This window comes from Ruditapes philippinarum, unplaced genomic scaffold (assembly GCF_026571515.1).
Source record: "Ruditapes philippinarum isolate M1 unplaced genomic scaffold, ASM2657151v2 ctg4537_1_1_1_1, whole genome shotgun sequence".
NCBI classification, from domain to species: domain Eukaryota; kingdom Metazoa; phylum Mollusca; class Bivalvia; order Venerida; family Veneridae; genus Ruditapes; species Ruditapes philippinarum.
This window is the reverse complement of record NW_026863717.1, coordinates 74,889-95,680: the sequence shown is the minus strand read 5'-3', so window position 1 is coordinate 95,680 and position 20,792 is coordinate 74,889. Positions and strand designations below refer to the sequence as shown.

Here is a 20,792-nt window from a genome sequence, read left to right as displayed (position 1 = left end):
TTGACAATTGTATGAAGTTGTTTTGAATTCCAACCAGTAGTTTTCAAGTCATGCTCTGGACAAGGAAAAGTAACAAAGGGCAGTAACTCTGTAATTAGTCAAGATGGAGTTATGGTTCTTATGCACTGCACTTCCTCTCAATGTGCTTGACCATTGTATGAAGTTATAATGAATTCCAACAATAAGTCTTCAAGTTATGGTCCGGACAAAAGAAAGCAATGGAAAAGTAACAAAGGGCAATAACTCTGTAATTAGTCAAGATGGAGTTATGGTTCTTGTGCACTGCACTTCCCCTTATTGTGCTTGGCCATTGTATGAAGTTGTTTTGAATTCCAACCAGTAGTTTTAAAGTCATGCTCTGGACAAGGAAAAGAAACAAAGGGCAGTAAGTCTGTAATAAGTCAAAATGGAGTTATGGTTCTTGTGCACTGCACTTCCTCTCAATGTGCTGGACCATTGTATGAAGTTATAATGAATTGCAACAATTAGTCTTCAAGTTATGGTCCGGACAAAAGAAAGCAATGGAAAAGTAATAAAGGGCAATAACTCTGTAATTACTTTAGATAGAGTTATGGTTCTTATGTACTGCACTTCCTCTCAATGTGCTTGACCATTGTATGTAGTTATATTGAATTCCAACCATTAGTCTTCAAGTTATGGTCCGGACAAAAAAAAGAAGGCAATGGAAAAGCAACAAAGGGCAATAACTCTGTAATTACTTAAGACAGAGTTATGGTTCTTGTGCACTGCACTTCCCCTTATTGTGTTTGACAATTGTATGAAGTTGTTTTGAATTCCAACCAGTAGTTTTCAAGTTATGCCACGGACAAGGAAAAGTAACAAAGGGCAATAACTCTGTAATTAGTCAAGATAGAGTTATGTTTCTTACACACTGCACTTCCTCTCAATGTGCTTGACCATTGTATGTAGTTATATTGAATTCCAACCATTAGTCTTCAAGTTATGCTCCGGACAAGGAAAATGCAACGGACAAAAAAAAAAGCAATGGAAAAGCAACAAAGGGCAATAACTCTGTAATTACTTTAGATAGAGTTATGGTTCTTGTGCACTGCACTTCCCCTTATTGTGTTTGACAATTGTATGAAGTTGTTTTGAATTCCAACCAGTAGTTTTCAAGTTATGCCCCGGACAAGGAAAAGTAACAAAGGGCAATAACTCTGTAATTAGTCAAGATAGAGTTATGGTTTTTGTGCACTGCACTTCCTCTCAATGTGCTTGACCATTGTGTGTAGTTATATTGAATTTCAACCATTAGTTTTCAAGTTATGCTCCGGACAAGGAAAATGCAACGGACGTCTGGACCGACCGACCGACCGCCCGACCGACCAACCGACCGACCACCGGGTGACTCCTATATACCCCCCCAAACTTCGTTTTTGGGGGTATAACAAACAATGTCATTGGTTGAAATTTGAAAAATTGCTTTATCATCCAATCATATCAGTTTTTACATTAGGCCTCCAAGTCATAAAACATATTCCTAAGCTCTGTCTCAAATCTCAGGATTTTCATTGGACATCAGTGTACATTCTGTACCAGTTTCTCACCAATCAAATGTCCTAGATTGCCTAAATTCCTTATTATTCCTTAATAAACCTAGGACCCCGGGGGCTTACCTGGAATTCCCTCTCTGAGTTCATCAAGAGCATCTGGTCTGTCGATTTCTTCTAGAGCGTCGTACACCTGATTGACAGTACTACCCTGTTTCTGGCTGTAGTCTTGTAACACTTTAATAGTATTCCTCCCATGTTGTGACTGCTGACTTTCGAACACCTGAAACGAAAATAAAACATTTTTTCAGCTTTGTGAATCATATTAAGGGTGTCACCTTTATCCATTTAAAGTCGGCACAGTCGGTTTTAAGGTAAAAACTGGTCAGGAAACTCTCTAACCGTTAACCAACTTACCAAGGTTAGTATTAGACATAATTGAGTACCAATTTTGAAAAAAAAAATTATACTAGTTTTTTTTATAACATTGAAGATATGACATTCTATTTGTATTTCAGCTGTTTTCCCCCGATTACATGCTATCTGATGGTGTATGGTACTGTCCTACGAGGAAACAGATTCCTTATAATCGTGATTTCTATTGTTTAATATCATTGTTGAGTACAACAAAATACAAACAAATTGTTGTATCTTGTCATGAAGAAACAAAGTTCATGTCGAAAATCTAATAGAAATTTATTACTACGCTCTTGTAAATTCACTTAATTTTATGGACATAAGATTTCATGGTTTTGTCACAAGGAACATTTTCGTGGGTACTTGAATTCTTGGACTGTTTATATTTCCCAAAAGGTAAATGTAAAAAATCTGATGAAAAATAATCATACAGCAGACGGAATGGAATTCCGTTGGATCTTAAATTTGTTGATTGACCTATCCACGAATATAAGTGCCCAATGAATAATAATAATTTTGCAGTATGGTGACCATTGAATGAATTTATTGAACAAGTTTAATAAAGTTATATAAAATCATTTTATGCAACAAGTTCAATAAATTTAGTTATGAACCTACACATTGATCAAATATTCAAAATAAGAACTGTTTACAGTAAAAAGAATTTTTTTTTTCATTGACACACTTAAAGTCTAATGCTAACATTTAGTGCATCTCTATGTTATGTCGGTTATGAAAATGACCGCACATACAATTTTTATGGAGTCGCAAAAGTTGCACAGTTATATGTTCCATCAACAAAGGTATTACATCATATGAATGGTTTTAGTATAATTGTTGGGCCATTATTCGGTCCTCTTCATGAGCATTACCAACAAGAATGGTGTCTTCAAAATATATAAAACTATTATGTATGACTTTAAAGGGACTCCACTGAGGTTTTTTGACATGATGGGACTGAAAATATTTATTTCAAGATAAATGTATCATTTGATGTAGGTTTAGACCACTAATCTTTGTGCAAAATTTCAGATAATTCGCGCACTTCATTTTTCCAGAATATTTATTCAAATTGTAAAACTAGAACTCCGCGAGTCGGATGTGTCGCCTTGTGAACAATGTAGTTTATGAGAAATGGCCAGGACAAAAATGAAATATGAAAAATAACAAAGGGCAATAACTAAAAAAATAATAAGTGCAGAGCAGCAGTTTCTGTGCACTGCACTTCTTATCAATAAGATCTATCATTCTATGATGTTTCAAGTCCATAGCTTTCATACTTGAGGAGAAATGACAAGGACAAAATTAAAGTATGAAAATAAACAAAGGGCAGTAACTCAAAAAATAATAAATGCAGAGTACCTGTTCTTGTGCACTGCACTTCTTCTTAATGAGACCTATCATCCTATGAAGTTTCAAGTCCATGGCTTTTATACATTAGGAGAAATGGCCCGGACAAAAATAAAGTATGAAAATTAACAAAGGGCAATAACTCAAAAATTAGGAAGTGCAGAGTACCTGTTCTTGTGCACTGCACTTCTTCTTAATGAGATCTATCATCCTATGAAGTTTCAAGTCCATAGCTTTTTTAGTTGAAGAGAAATGGCCCGGACAAAATTAAAGTATGAAAATTAAAAAAATAAAGTATGAAAATAAACAAAGGGCAATAACTCAAAAAATAATAAATGCAGAGTACCTGTTCTTGTGCACTGCACTTCTTCTTAATGAGACCTATCATCCTATGAAGTTTCAAGTCCATGGCTTTTATACATTAGGAGAAATGGCCCGGACAAAAATAAAGTATGAAAATTAACAAAGGGCAATAACTCAAAAATTAGGAAGTGCAGAGTACCGGTTCTTGTGCACTGCACTTCTTCTTAATGAGATCTATCATCCTATGAAGTTTCAAGTCCATAGCTTTTTTAGTTGAAGAGAAATGGCCTGGACAAAATTAAAGTATGAAAATTAACAAAGGGCAATAACTCAAAAAATAAGAACTGCAGAGTAGTGGTCCTTGTGCACTGCACTTCGGGTTATTGAAAGAAGCATGCATACCAAGTTTGAAGTCAATCAGACTTATAGTGACTGAGTTATGCTCCGGACAAGCTTTAGGGGACGCCGACACCGACAGCGACAACGACGCCGCCGACACAGACGCCGACACCGCCGACGAAAGTAACCCCTATATGTCACCTTTTCAAGGCGACACAAAAATGACCCAAAATGAAAAGTGTTTTAACGCTTTTCACTCAAATCCTTCTAATAAAAGCATAAAAATATGATTTTCAATTTATTTCGAAGTATATTTCTTAACTATCTTTGCATATATTTCTGTTTTAAAGTGCCCCAGCTCATTTATGTAAGAAATTTAAATGTTATGTTTTTATGCTTTTAAACCACAGAAGAGTCCCTTTAATGTCGAACAGTGCAAACATCATGTGCCCCACTTTTCAAATGGACCGTTCCAAATTCAAAGCAGGGCAAATCCATTACAGGTTTAGGGACAAAGTCAATACTTCCCTAATGAAACGTATATTGTAATATTATTGTTAATAAACAAAAATTTAATTATTCTCTAACAATGTACAAAAAGACAGCAGTTTCCCATATTAAAATACAATTTTTTTTCTCATAATTCATTTAAAACAAAACTATTATATTTGCTGTTGGCTTAACCATAATTCTAGACATTCAATTAAATTCACTTTTCACCTATTGTTATCTGGCAAAAAAAAAATCAAATAATCAAATGTAAAACCCATTATCTCCCCAGCAGCCGGAAACTCTCTGTTAAAAATGTTAATAATTTCCAGTAAATATTTCACGAGAGCTTTTCAAGGACACTTCCTTGTAAACGCCTTGTTTTAAAATGAGGAAGAAAATCAAAGTGACGGTGGAAAAAAATTCATAAAAGGTAATTAGGACAGTCTTTTGGAAGCCCTCCGTTACCACCATTGAGTCAAGTCTGCTTTTACCCGTATCCTGCTAAATTTATGAAATGGAATTGCCCAGCTTTGAATTTGGACCAGTCAATTCGAAATTTAAGGGATGTCAACATGAAAATACAAAAATTGAGCTGCTAATGGTACAGGGCCTGGTTAGACTTTAGCCGACTGTAAACTCATTTGTTGTTGTTGTTGTTTTATACTAGTATAGTACAAATACAAAAAATTTGACCTTAATCTTCAATATCTTTTTAAACATCTTTTTTCGTAATTAATTTTGTGTCAAGAATATGAGAAAGTTAACAATTTACAGTTTAAGATGACTTTTGAAACATTGTCAAGACTTAACACAAATGTATAATTTACTTACAATGTTTATATATTCTTCTTTAATATTTTTTTCTTTAACTACTAGTATTCATTTATTATGATTCTTTACTACTAGTATTTGTAATTATTTTGTTGTTTATCATACAGTTTGTTTGTAAATGTTTATATCATGTACATTGTATATTTGATAGCAGACTTGGCATGCCCAACTGTGTTGCCTCTTAAAGTCATTATTATTATTACTATTACTATTACTATTATTATTATTATTTCTATTATTATTATTACTTTTTTATTATTATTATTATTATTATTATTATTATTATTACTATTATTATTATTATTATTATTATTATTATTATTATTACTATTTTTATTATTATTATTATTATTATTATTATTATTATTATTATTATTATTATTATTATTATTATTATTATTATCATCATTATTATTATTATAACATTGACACTGGGGACTTTAGAGCTTTTACTGGAAACAAGCTAGCTAGAATTTAAAAAGCCTACAATAAGTAAGAATCCAAAAGCCCTTAGTAAAAATAAATTAAAAATTGAAAAAAAAATAATGAAAAAGACTATAACCAAACACTTCCTGTTGAATTATAGGCCGTTTTCAAAGTTGAATTTAATTTCAAAGCTTTGGATAATCTTGATTAAAATCAAGATTAATTTTATGGTTAACCACTCTTCCTACACCAGGAATTTATGATATCTATAAATAAACTAAGAGTATTTTGATTGTTTTAAAAACAGCAATTATTATACTTTTACTTCAGGGAAGATATTAATTTTTTTTTGAAATATTCATAAGAATAAATTTTAAACCTTCTTAACAAAATCCTTACAAAAATAATTTTCAATGTCCTTTCTTCAGGAAATTTTATCTGATGTTTTAAGAATGAAACTGCATGTTACTAAGAATGACACCATTTCACTGTTATAAATTCACATGATATTGTAAGAAAATAGTGAATGATAAAATGACCTTATTTTCCATGAATAATTGTTTTATTTCTAAGTAAAGAATTTAAAATATGGTAGAATATGCAAGAAATATATTCTGATGTGTTTCAGTTCAGAAAGGAATATATCCCGAGGGCATCCCACCCATTGGGCAGTAACGAGGCTTGCCGAACTGCAACATATGACAGATATTATTATTCTATCTGCTTTACTTACATCTAAATAAGGAGACAAATAATTATAGTAATGATTTTAAGATAATAAACACTTTATACAGAACTTCCTTTCTGAACATAATTTATTTTCAGCACTGAAACAGGAGTTTTTATGGGAATTAGGTAGTCAATTTTTTTCACATTATCTTCAAAATTACTTTATTTGTTTTGGACAAATAATAATGTTTTAATAATGGATTTAGAGCATGTTAGATGTTTAACAACTGAAGGATGTAGCACTGAACATGCAGTAATTTGTCATAAAGGTAGCAAAATGTAAACAAAGTAGTATTTTGACTTCTATACAAAATACTAAATTATATCAATTGTCAGCTAAGCAACAAGAGCAAGATATAGTTCATCTATGTGACAAATGATTATTGTTTGGAAACTGTAACAAGATACCAAATAAAAAATGTTTCTGAGAAATAAAATAAAAGCATCACTGAGGCATAATTGGCCTTTAAAAAATTATTAAACATATAAAACATATTTCTGTTTTCTTTTAGATAATTCCTAAAAATCGCTTTATCAAAATTAGAAATAACCTTTATAAATTATGCTTTCAAAATCATTTCATTCATATAGACATAAATCTATGCTTTGAAATAAGTATCTCCAAAATTAATTTATCCAAATCAAAAATAAACCTTAGATATTATGCAATAGCAGTTTCTCCAAAATAGTTTTATCCATCATTATATTAAATTAACCTATCTTTCATAATTATAAATATGTTTGAAATTACTTCATCCAAATCAAAACGAAACCCTTAGATTTAATGCTATTAAAGTATCTCCAAAATTATTTTATCCATATTAGATATAAATCTATGCTTTATACTAAATATCTACAAAATCACTTTATCCATATTAGACATAAAAGTATGCTTTATAAAATATCTCTTTGCTTTATAATATAAAATATCTCCAAATCACTATCCAAATCAAAAATAAACCTCATATTTTATGCAATTAAAATATCTCCAAAATTATTCTATCACTAGTAGACATAAATCTATGCTGCATAATTAATAAAGATATGCTATATCACAACTTAATAAATTTATTTTTATCCAAACTAGACCTAAATCTATGCAAATAAATATGCTTACAATATCTCAAAATATATTTCATCCACATTAGATACAAATCTATGCTTTATAAAATCTTAAGCTTATCAAAATAAATATCTCCAAAATAATTTCATCCAGTAAGATGTAAATCTATGCTTTATAAAATAAAAAGCTTAATATTAAAATAAATATCTCCAAAATTTTTTCATCCAATAAAAATACAAATCTATGCTTTTTAAAATAATAAGCTTCATATTTAAATAAATATCTCCAAAATTATTGCATTCACATATTCACATATGCTATCTAGATAATTTAGTATCAAGTTAACCTGGTACATTTTAGCATAACAATTAAGTACCGGTATTCAATTGTTTCACAGGTTACGCAAAAGTGCTGTCATTTACCTATCATTATAAATAGCCCGTCATCAAAACAAAAAGATAGAAGTTTTCAAGTGCTAATCTCATTAGCGATGCAAAAATCGTAACATTACCGTAAAGCAGACAAGAACGCTTAATTTAGAAACTTTGATTCAAAATAAATACGCTACATCAAATGTAATGAAGAAAATAGTTCCGCGTTCAGTAACAACCAATCACCTGTCTAGCTATGAAAATAAGAAGTAACACAACAAAGGTAATTAGCATTGCCTGGGGGTATAGTAGTCTATTCAGCATAGGAAGATACCTGATATAAACATTGTATACTATTATAATCTTCTCCGATACTTCACAAAATCACAGTGCCGCAGGTGTGACAACAAAACAAAATTTAATCAAATTACTAAGAGTGATAAATACACCATTATAATTTTTATTAATTTAATGCAGTTTTGAAATTCAATTCTTAACAGTATGTTAAACAATATTACATACAATGATACAACAATACTCAGGAATTACATTATATTTCCATTTCAGCATTTTGAAGCAATCCATTATAAAAAAAAAAGAACAAAAAAAAAAATATTAAAATCTTTGAGTAGGAATATTTCTATTCATATATTAGAAACAATTTTTGTGAAATATATATCTCTATTCATATATAGAAACAATTTTAGTGTCATATTTTATGATTGAGTCTGCTGGGCAGAATTGAATCTATACATTCGACCAGTGAAGACCAAGATGGGCCTGCACATAAAAATGACAAACGACTATGTCCAAACTGAAAGATGATCCAATTATGATATTTAACATGGAAAGGGTTAAAGAGAGCATTTTACATTGTATGAAAAAAGCATTTTGATATTCAAATACCATAATTATCATTACAGAAAATATAACTAAAATTTTTTTAGAAAAGTCTGCACAGAAAAGTATTTAATTTAGACAGATTTATAACTTTGGGGTGTCCATGGCCAAGTTATTAAGGTCGTTGACTTCAAACCACTTGCCCCTCACCGCTGTGGGTTCGAATCCCGACAGGGACTTTGGATTCTTTCATGTGAGGAAGCTATCCAGCTAGCTTACGTTACGTCGGTAGTTCTACTCAGGTGCCCATTCGTGCCTGAAAAAAAATGCATGGAGGGGCACCTGAGGTCTTCCTCCACCTATACTGTGTCGGTGGGACATAAATCCCAAATAAAAAAAAAAAAAAAAAAAAAAAAAAAATAAAAAAGATTTATAACTTATAATTTATATTAAATAAAATCAAATATTTGGACGAATATATTTCTCCTCATACTGCATCTTAATCAATCAAAATTCAATTGTAATACACGAAAAAAAGATCTCAGTAATTTTCTCTAATAAGCTGAACAGGAAATAAAGTATCGAATAATTATATATAAATATATAACCAAGCTGAACAGGAAATAATTTAGTTTCAAATAAATATATATATACATGTATATATATTAAACCTTAATAATATGCTGCAATATACTGCAATTTTAGTAAATTAACTCAATTTACCCTTGAAATACAAGATTTAGATTTAGATTGCCCCCTGCCATCCAATCCAGACTAAACTATTGCCTGATCAATAACTATTCCATTTCAAACCCTTTTAAAATAACAATCACTGTCTAGGCATGTTCATTATATATATTTGAGCCATGTCATGACAAAACCAACATAGTGCATTTGCGACCAGCATGGATCCAGACAAGCCTGCGCCTCCGCGCGGTCTGATCAGGATCCGTGCTGTTCACTTACAAACCCTATTACAAGTAGAGAAACTGATAGCGAACAGCATTGGTCCTGATCAGACTGGGTGGAGGCACAGGCTGGTCTGGATCTATGCTGGTCGCAAACGCACTATGTTGGTTTTGTCATGACACGGCTCAAATATATATTTAAGCAATGCAAGGGTTAACCATAACAATTTTTACAGTCAATTAAGTCAAATGGTAATAAAACTTATAAATAATAAGAGCTGCCTTAAGACTATTCTCAGAGCTTGAAAGTAAAACTATAGCCTCTATAAAGATTTCAGTCAAATTTCAAGACAGAGTTATAAAAACTTCCATGACAATGTTGATCATTTAGAGCTATAAGTAAGACCAAATCAATGGTAGAATTATAGATTTTTGCTTCTGACTTATCAAACCGTCAATACACACGCAAGATGGCCCCACCGTCAATACACACACAAGATAGCCCGATGGGTGCTCCACGCGATTTAGTACGTATTTTAGTCATTACTGTGATTGAAAACAAATATGGCAGAATGTTACATTCAAGATACAATGAAGATTAACTGAATTAAGTTGGAAAGACATCAGATGGGGGACTTGGCGCGCATTGACATCATTAAAATGCGCGATCTGCAAAAATTATGCGCAAATCGTGCAATCATGTGGCCTAGATGCAGCACTGAACTATGATTCAAAAGACATGTATATATTTATCTTGCAAACAAAAAATGAACAAGGAATTTTGTAAGTTTATAAACAGCAATGATGCAGTCAAAATTCATGTCAGAGTTGTGGTTCTTGGATAGTGAATTTCAGTTATGATCCATAACAAATACGTGTTTGAATCCTGCTGCAGGCAATGGTTTCTATCGTGCAGTGAAGGCTGGTGAATATAATAGCATGATCCTAGGCATAGTATTACCTTCCCCAGTAAAGCTGGAAAGGTGATGAAAGACCTTTACAGGGATATGTGACCCAACCCATAATTCTTTAAACAAGGTCAACCTTTTATATTTCCCACCACTGGCCATTTAAAAACATGATTGTGTGTCACTTGTAATAAATGACCAGAACAGATTTTAATACCCACAAATAAAATAAGAACAAATGCAAGATACTGTTCTTGTACAACACATGTGCCGTACCCAGTTAAATATTTTGTCAAGTACTGGCATTTGATTTCAATATAATGGTTCAGACATTAAACATTTATTTATGATTTACATGAAAAAGAAACTTTAATCCTTACCAATCTAAATATTTTAAATGGACTTGTCCATCTTTCAATCTGGACTAGATCGTTCGTCCTTTTTAGGGAAAATATCAAAATCAATGCTGATTGACATTTTGAATAGCGAACAGTGCAGACCATGATCAGGCGGCATGAATGAGCCGGCTGAGTTTGGTCAGCATTGGCCACATTGTTAGATTCCGTTGCTGCCAGGAGGCTAGAGTTAACGGATGTGCTGATAAGTTACGTAGAATGCCAACATGGCACGTAAAAACCCGATTCCATTACAGGGATCTTTTCTTTAACAGTGTATAAAGCAATTTTAGTTTTATTCATAGCTATTGCAGAGTGTTAATACAACAAAGTTATATTTAATGTCACTTTAAGAACAAGCCTTGTACATGTTTACAAATTCATCTCAGTATTTTATGACAGTCACTTCTTGGAATATCAAAGATTCATTGCGAGGAAGCAGCCTTTAAACTTTAACATATCTAGTTACAGTCTGGGAAAGATAAATCATACACACGAGAAGTATTAACATTTTTCTTAATTCATTGCACTGCAAACATTTCGTGACTATATTTGCAATATAATAAAATCTTTATCACAGAACAGTCATTATTCACTATTTTATTTCATTATGTTTCCACAGTATTAAAGCAGCCAGCTTTCAGAAGACTGATGTTTATTTCAGAACTGTTCTAATGGGTAAACAAGAGTCAATAGGACAGCATACTCAACTACTTTTCTCTTTGCTTCATAGTAAAATTTACCAGAACTTGGGATAATGTAGGAATCAACAAAGAAGAAGATTTCATTCAAAGTACAATGTCATGTAGATGACATAATAATGATTTTAAACAGTTTTGGAAAGTGACTCAGGAATTTGCAAGTTCTCAAAAGGTCATATTTTATTCAAAATCCACACCAGAGTTATGGGTCTTGAAACTTGACCTTAAATTATAATTTTGAAAAAAAGTACCTGGTATTATTAAGATTCAAGTGATTTATTAATTATTATTGAGATTCAAGTGATTATATGTTCAGTTATTTTTTTAGAATTAGGTTACATGCAGAACTTTAACCAAGAATTGTCTAAGTTCACAAAGGGCCATAACTCATTCAATTCTTCAGCCAAATATCTGAGTTTTGAATAGTAACCTCTACAAGACTTGTATTTAATTTCAAGTGAACAACTGATATTAATCTTGCAGATAAAACTAGATTAACCAGGAATTTTTCTAATTTCACAAAAAAAGCTATAATTCTGTTAAAGTCCATAATAAGAGTTATGGGCCTTGAAAAGTGATCTCCTTTCAAGATTTCAAAGACACAAGTGTCAAGTTGCAACTACTTGCAAGGAAATGTTTTGTTGTTGTGGCGTTGTACAATGAAATTGCATGTAAAACTAAAAATTTAAGCTGACTATTACACTGATGCGGGCACCTGTGTGAGTAGCCTAGGATAGCCATTTCAGGTTGTTTTACCAAAGAAGAGTATGACTGACAAACGGACAGACTGAGGATGGAAAAGGCTATGCCTATAATTATGCTCTCCCTTAATACGCTAGAATTATCAAAATATGCAAACTTTTCTATTTACTCCAGTTTGGTAACAAAAATAGCAAATTTTGCATATTTCACATAAACTTTGGAGTGATAACTACAAAACTTTAACATATTTTCGTTAGTTTAAATTTCCTAAGATTTAAAATTTTCTGGTGGTGTGCTGCTTTAAACCCTAGGTTATCATAAAACATTTCTGCCAGACTAAGTTATAGCTGAAACCTTTTAAATGGACGTCTAATATTACAGTTAAACTATTCAATCATGCTAACAACAAGGAAGTAATTTTGAATACGGATTTAAAGCCACGCTTTTACTTTTATGTAGATGTTTTCTTTCCTTTATACTAATTTCCTATGTAATTTTAACCACTGATGTTTTCAGACACAATGGGACTGGAATTTTTTTTTTCTCAAGATTAGTGTATTATTTGATGTCGGTCTGGAACTATGAATAATGTGCAAAAATTTCAGATCTCTTGCTTGTTTAATTTTTACAGAATAATGATTTCTTCTGAGCGAATTATCCGAAAATAAAAACCATTTAAATGTTTAAGCTTTTAACATTTTTCTGAAATTCACTCAAATTGGATTAACAATTGCACTTAAAATTTTCAATTTCAATTTAATTTTCAGTATATTAATTTCATTATAACCTTTTGCATGTTTTTAATTTTTTACGGGCAATTTAATCAAATTTTTATGTTTTAAGACTATTGGACTTCAGAAGAGCTCCTTTAGTTAGTTAAAAACCTGTTCAATTTGTGTTACGGCTTTGCCCTGCTTTGAATTTGGGAATTTTTTAAGGAATTTCAATACTGAAAAACAAAAATTGAGCTACATGTACTAACTGATAGAACCTGGTGCCTGGCACTGTACTGGTTACAATGGATTACTACTAGTGGTTCAAAGTTAAACTAAAGCAGCACAAACGAATACCCTTAATAAACTGACACAGAGTTATGACTAAAAATATTAACATACTTTCATTTTTAACAGATATCTTTTATCTCTAACCTCTTTAATGTCTAAAGCAAGAGTCTGACCCAAAATAAAAATATCTCTGAATCTGCTCAAGACATTAAAGATCCTGTTAACACATATTTTTTATGGTTTAAAATCATAAATACGATGCTCAAATTAAGATTTATCAATATTGTAGGTTCCAAAAAGCATTATTTATAAAGATATTACCGAATTTAACATTTCATGTAAATAAAGAGAGGTAACAAAAAATTTATTTTCTATAAAGTTTAAGTTAAATTTTACAATAAGAAATTAATGCATATATTTTAATGATTACATATTATATGCACAAACATTTGCCGTACATATTTTACATATTCTTCGAAAATTGTTTTTCTTGTATAATTGTGTACATGTACATATAAATAATTCCACTTAGTGTGGTTTACAACTTTGATCACAACATACAGGATCTTTAAATTATCAGTATTTTGACTATGACAATACTTGTATCTTTAAACTTTAAGCAACATCTACTTCCTATTACAAAACTACAAATGTCTATAGGACACAAATGCCCCCCAACCCCACTGTATTGTCAGTCTACATTCTACATGATTCCACCTTACCACTAAGTGGCTGGGGTGCATAAAAACAATATCAAATTTTTCCAATGCTGACATCTTGATTTTTCACAATATTGAGCAGCAAGAATTTCAAATCTCAATTTTCTATCCTTAAGTATGCTTAAAAGAAAATAAAAACAAGCAAAACCCCAGATGCACAACTACACATGCTGTCCAACATTCCTCTACAGTTTTATGACTATGTCAAATACTTTATCAATTATGCAATACACAAGTTGAAAATTGCAAATTATAACTAACTCAAGGGCAAAAACTCAACAAAACTGAATAAATCCACATGCATAATGCCAGGTACAACCTTTCACATGCTGATCAACATTCCTGTAAAGTATGTTTACTCTAGCTCAAGCACTTTTAGAGGTAGACATGACACAACTTTTTGGAACGGTTTTTACAAAGTCAAGGGCAATTACTCTACAAATTCTGAATAAATATACAAACAAAACCCCAGGTGCAAAGTTCCGAATAAATATACAAACAAAACCCCAGACGCAAAGTTCCGAATAAATATACAAACAAAACCCCAGGTGCAAAGTTCCGAATAAATATACAAACAAAACCCCAGGTGCAAAGTTCCGAATAAATATACAAACAAAACCCCAGGTGCATCACTAAGGGGTGCTGACAAACTTTTCCTGTAAAGCCATGCCATTTGTTGAAGCTTCCCCCGGGAAATATAGCCCCGAAAAACCCCAAAAAACAAAAAGTAAAAGCCACCCCAAAAAACCCCAAAAAGGTGATTTTTTAAATTTTTCTTCTTCAAAATTTCCAATGGGAAATTTTTTCCAAACTAAAAATTTTGTGAACAAAATGTATCTTTTTTAGGAAATTTTTGTTTTGGGTCGGGCCAAATTGAGTCTTTTTTTTAAATTTGGTTAAAAAAATTTAGCGTATTTTTAACTTTTCCGAACGATGTTGATATTTACCACTAAATAAAGCCCAAAACGCATTTGCTGTATAAAAATTCGCCGTTTAACACAAATTATATTCATCCCTCTACTTATATTTGAGTTTACATCCTTCAACTTGAGCTGATTTTAACAAAGTTTGCAAAAAACGGCCTTGCCTTGTGTACAGAGTCTAGCAAAGAAAACATATTTAAGTGAACGGGGTGTAGTAGTATAATGTACAGGGTTTAGTAGATGTGTACGGTGTCTAGCAGTCACATCTTTTTAAAGTATAGCCTCTTTTATTATTTTTAAATGGAAATAATCTCATTTCAGACTAAACATGGATAGATTAGAGGACGATACAGAGGTATTTTGAAAATAATTTAATATTTTAGTGTTTTTGGCCTAACAGTATAGCTGCGTTTAATTTTTATCGTTATAGAAATTACCATCACAACCATCAGCTGAATAGTGTCTGTAGGTATTTTTAAGACATGTTGAGGAGTCTTCTGACCAACACGCTGGATTGAAATGGTCCGAATGGGGGGATATATATATAGTGTGTATATATATATACACATGTATAACTAATTTAACCTACACATAAGACAGGAGGTCGAAAATTGATTTAAAGATTATGCAGGAGTGTCATTTTCTATAAAATGGCATTAGCACTGTCTTCTATAAAACAGTTTTAGTCGCCTTATATAAGTTATTAGTCGACTTAGAAGATACAAATAATAATATGCCGAATATACTCTTTAAATGTTACATATCTCTCTGCACACTCTGTACATTGGTATGGCATTGTTGAACTGAAAACATAAAATACCATCAACATCGTCATCATCATTATTGAAGAGTCATCATAATCATTTTCAGAAAAAGCAGCCGCATAATTAAGCGGCAGCATTGTATTTATTAAACAATATCGAAATCACAAGGGAGGTCACTCGAGTTTGACTGCAAAAATAAAATATGAAGGACTTTATAGCCAGTTGTATTTCCACAAAGATAAATCAAATGATTAACCTAACTAATCAAGGCGGATATTTTACCAAAGCACATAAACACATGTTTGTTTTTCAATGAAGTCTGAAGACCGGTGACATAATAAACCAATATAACAAGTTTAGATCAGGTTTAGTTCACAATGCATAACTCGAACATGGTTTGAAATTGTTTAAGACAAATTATATAATTTCTTGTACATAATGTTCTACCAATATGGAATGAAATTGTGGTCTTTTGAGTTTTACATTTTTCATGTTAACTTATAGTCACGCATAAAAAGTGGTAAAGCAGGATGGAAACTGTCTGCAATTAATATACATGTTGCGTAACAGGTTAACAATTTAATTAAACATTTTATCCTTTACAAAATTAAAATCATACACTTCACAATCCCTGCTCCCGACATCGATCGTTTTCTCCATCAGCGTACGTGTATATGCTCTGGTACTGAATTTATTTTGCAGAAAATAACATTCGTTTACCTTCTACACTCGCTAACAGTTTTCCATCTACACCCCGTACATATCAGTGCTAGACTCTGTACGCAAGGCAAGGCAGTTTTTCGCACATTCTGTTAAAAGCAGCTTGAGTTGAAGGGTGAAAACTCAAATATAAGAAGAGGGATGATTATACTTTGTATTAACGGCGGAATTTTATACAGCAATGCATTTTGGGCTTGATTTAGTGGTAAATATCAACAACGTTTGCAAATGTTAACAAATACGCTACAATTTATCACCAATTTAACAAAAAGTATTTAATTTGCAGACAAAAGCAAACACTGCTCTAAAACCAGACATATTTAGCTTCACAATATTGTTTTGTTTGGAAAAATCGATGAAGTTATGAAGAAGAAATAAGTTAAAACATCACCTTAGGTGTACTCAGTGTGCAGCTTTCTACTTTCGTTTTCGGTGTTTTTCGGGGCTATATCCGGTGGACGCTGTACAACAGTGATGACTCTAGGTCAAATACTTTTTGGGCTACACACAAAACACAAGTTGAAAATTGCAAATGTTTAATAAGTCAAGGGCAATGACTCTACAAATACTGAATAAATCAACAAGCAAACCCTGAGATGCCTATACACATGCGGACCAAAATTTCTGTTAAGTTTCATAACTCCAGGTTAAATAATTTTGGGCTACTCATGACACAAGTTGAAAGATGCAAAAGTTTACCAAGTTTGGGTGACAATTACTGAATAAATCCACAAGCAAACCCCAGGTGCACAACTAAACATGCTGACTAACATTGCTGTAAAGTTTCATGTCTCTGCGTCAAATACTTTTTGAGCTACATACAACACAAAATGAAAATTGCAAAGTTTTACTAAGCCAAGGGCAATAACTCTAAAAAAACTAAATTAATCCCCAGGTGCACAACTTTACATGCTGATCAACATTTCTATAAAATTTGTAACCTCTATCTCAAGGACTTTTAGAGCTACATGTGACACAACATGGAATGCATGCATGCACAAATGCACGCACAGACGGACAAGGACAAATCTAAATGTTCCCCCCTAGAGTGGGGGCATAAAAATCCAAAAATCCAGGTATGAACCCAAAACTTAAAATTTGACTAAATCACAAGGAATGACCTTAACTCAATAATATTTATTTATAAAACTGAAAATTGCAGAGAAAATCTAAATTCAAATCTCATTATTTCATTGTTTATTGCAAAATGTTGTGAACCAATGTGAGACTGTTGGCATGGTGGTGGGGAAGGGGTACTGTTTTTGAGGGCAAACTGACAGTTGGCACTGTTATGGGTAAATATCACAATTATGATGATTCTCCAGCTTTCATGAAGACCATAACTGCACCTTTGTGACAGTGTTACTAGTAGCTATTTATGTAAAACCATCGGTCCTCTTAAACAGAAGAGCCTGTCATTACATGTACACCAAGATAGCCAGCAAATGGTTAAAGAATGAGGTTGATAAATTCAAATAATACTCAAAGGGTTAGAAAATGTGATTAATAAATACCTATTGTACTCAATTGGTTAAGAATGAAATTAATACATACATGTATAGGGTTTATTAAGTTAGAGAATGTAATGAATGAATACAGTACATATAGCACTAAATTGGTTAAAGAGTGACATAGAGATACAATAGCGCTCCAATTGTTAAAGAATGGGAATAATGAATAAATATAGCACTCAAATTAACAAGTAGTTAAAAAAAACAACGCAACACAGTAGACTGGACTATTCCCAGTGCTTGACAGTAAGAAAGGAGCATAACTCTGTAAAAAAGTAACTCAGAGTTATGGGACAAGTCCCTGTCATGTGAGAGAACAAGTGTGTGAAATTTCAACCCAATTCCTTCAATAGTATTGGAGATAGCAACTAATTTACTTGCATACAAAAAGTTCATTAAAATTAGAGGCTGATGTTGGGGGTGAGTACAACAGCTCTCCAAATTTTCCCAATTGTCAAGCTATATAAAACAAGAATAAAAAGACCTAAATATTTATACTTACAAATATATCTTGAGTAGAATATCCAAGTTTTTCTGCCAACAAGCGCCAATTGTTGCCCACGACAGAACTATCAGGATCAAGTTTATTGGCTAGCTTATAATACATGCTAAGTGACACATACTGGAACGGTATATTGTCCATCATCTTGTAAGATTTGGACTCCTCTTCTTCCTTCATGTTGGAAACTATCACATTCAAAAGTTATTTAAAGTAGCACCATCTGAAAACAGATACCAAGTGAACCAGAAATGTGAAATTATGATAATATTATAACCATGACTTAAACTGTCATTCAAAAAATTGAATTCAACTATGTTTGTGGTCAGGAAAATTATTTTAAAAAGTCTTTCACTTTGCACTTGATCTAAAGTAGAGAGAGATATAACGTAATGAAACATTGCAACAGTGCCTTTTTCTTTAATGAATGCATTTCTAAGACTTGTTAGAGTTTAATTTTTATAACTTCTTATTATCAATCATGGCCCCTGCTATACAAGGAGAAGAGCCCAAATAATGTATAATTTAGAATGATCAAAAATATATGAATTTTGAAATGCTTATTGATGAAATTTTTTACATCATTTATGTAACCATATTTTGTGTACATATCATTTATGTTTCCATATTTTGTGTAAATGAAAGTTCAAAGGTTATTAAGGCACCAGCTGAATTTTTAAAGATAGAATATGATCATCAGTGATCACACTCAAGGGGAATAAATCTTATTTACAAGTCCATCTAATAACAAGAGCACCGCTAGGCGGAGCATTATATGCCCGAAAGTGTTTTGTTTTTTAATAAGGATGAAGCATTTGTAAGACATGGGAATTAAATAAAGTATTACCTCCTTCAAATATCAATCCTCTTATGAAGTGTGAATATTGTGGGCCAAATGGAACTTAAGTTATGCTCCGGAAACTGTTTTCAGTTTTAAGGTAATAGTGACCTTGAACTTTGACCTTGTGACCCCAAAATCAATAGGGGTCTTCTACCCAATATAGACAATCATCCTATGAAGTTTGAACACTGTGGGCCAAATGGAACTTAAGTTAGGGTATGGAAACTGTTTTCAGTTTTAAAGTAATAATGACCTTGACCTTTGACCTTGTGACCCCAAAATCAATAGGGGTCTTCTACCCAATATGGACAATCATCCTATGAAGTTTGAACACTGTGGGCCAAATGGAACTTAAGTTATGCTCCGGAAACTGTTTTCAGTTTTAAGGTAATAGTGACCTTGACCTTTGACCTTGTGACCCCAAAATCAATAGGGGTCTTCTACCCAATATGGACAATCATCCTATGAAGTTTGAATACTGTGGGCCAAATGGAACTTAAGTTATGCTCCGGAAACTGTTTTCAGTTTTAAAGTAATAATGACCTTGACCTTTGACCTTGTGACCCCAAAATCAATAGGGGTCTTCTACCCAATATGGACAATCATCCTATGAAGTTTGAACACTGTGGGCCAAATGGAACTTAAGTTATGCTCCGGAAACTGTTTTCAGTTTTAAGGTAATAGTGACCTTGACCTTGTGACCCCAAAATCAATAGGGGTCTTCTACCCAATATGGACAATCATCCTATGAAGTTTGAACACTGTGGGCCAAATGGAATTTAAGTTAGGGTATGGAAACTGTTTTCAGTTTTAAAGTAATAATGACCTTGACCTTTGACCTTGTGACCCCAAAATCAATAGGGGTCTTCTACCCAATATGGACAATCATCCTATGAAGTTTGAACACTGTGGGCCAAATGGAACTTAAGTTATGTTCTGGAAACTGTTTTCAGTTTTAAGGTAATAGTGACCTTGACCTTTGACCTTGTGACCCCAAAATCAATAGGGGTCTTCTACCCAATATGGACAATCATTCTATGAAGTTTGAATATTGTGGGCCAAATGGAACTTAAGTTATGCTCTGGAAACTGTTTTCAGTTTTAAGGTGATAATGACCTTGACCTTTGACCTTGTGACCTCAAAATCAATAGGGGTCTTCTACCCAATATGGACAATCATCCTATGAAGTTTGAACACTGTGGGCCAAATGGAACTTAAGTTATGCTCCGTAAACTGTTTTCAGTTTTAAGGTGATAATGACCTTGACCTTTGACATTATGACCCCAAAATCAATAGGGGTCTTCTACCCATTATGGACAATCATCCTATGAAGTTTGAATATTGTGGGCCAAATGGAACTTAAGTTATGCTCCAGAAACCAAATTGCTAACTGACGTGCTAACGGACAGACGGACGGACGCCAGGGGGATAACATAATAGTCCGAAATTCTTTTGGGCATATAAAAAGGGGCCTTTTTAATGGACTAATTTACTCAGTATCATGCAGCTTGAATAAGCCTTTACT

The 20,792-nt window shown here is 32.4% G+C and overlaps 1 protein-coding gene across 3 annotated transcripts in view; it reads right to left on the bottom strand.

The window, feature by feature from the left end:
* The window catches only part of LOC132723116 (uncharacterized), a 35,033-nt gene that overhangs the window by 12,549 nt on the left and 1,692 nt on the right, over positions 1-20,792 (bottom strand). For all 3 annotated transcript variants that reach the window (XR_009624696.1, XM_060707786.1, XM_060707785.1), the window contains exons 2-3: positions 18,430-18,649; positions 1,638-1,794 (exon numbers count right to left, since the gene is read on the bottom strand). Coding sequence is in view for 2 of the 3 variants with exons in the window: in XM_060707786.1 (XP_060563769.1) it covers positions 1,638-1,794; positions 18,430-18,606 (334 nt within the window). In the remaining variant the exon portion in view is untranslated. The remainder of the gene's footprint in view (positions 1-1,637; positions 1,795-18,429; positions 18,650-20,792) is intronic.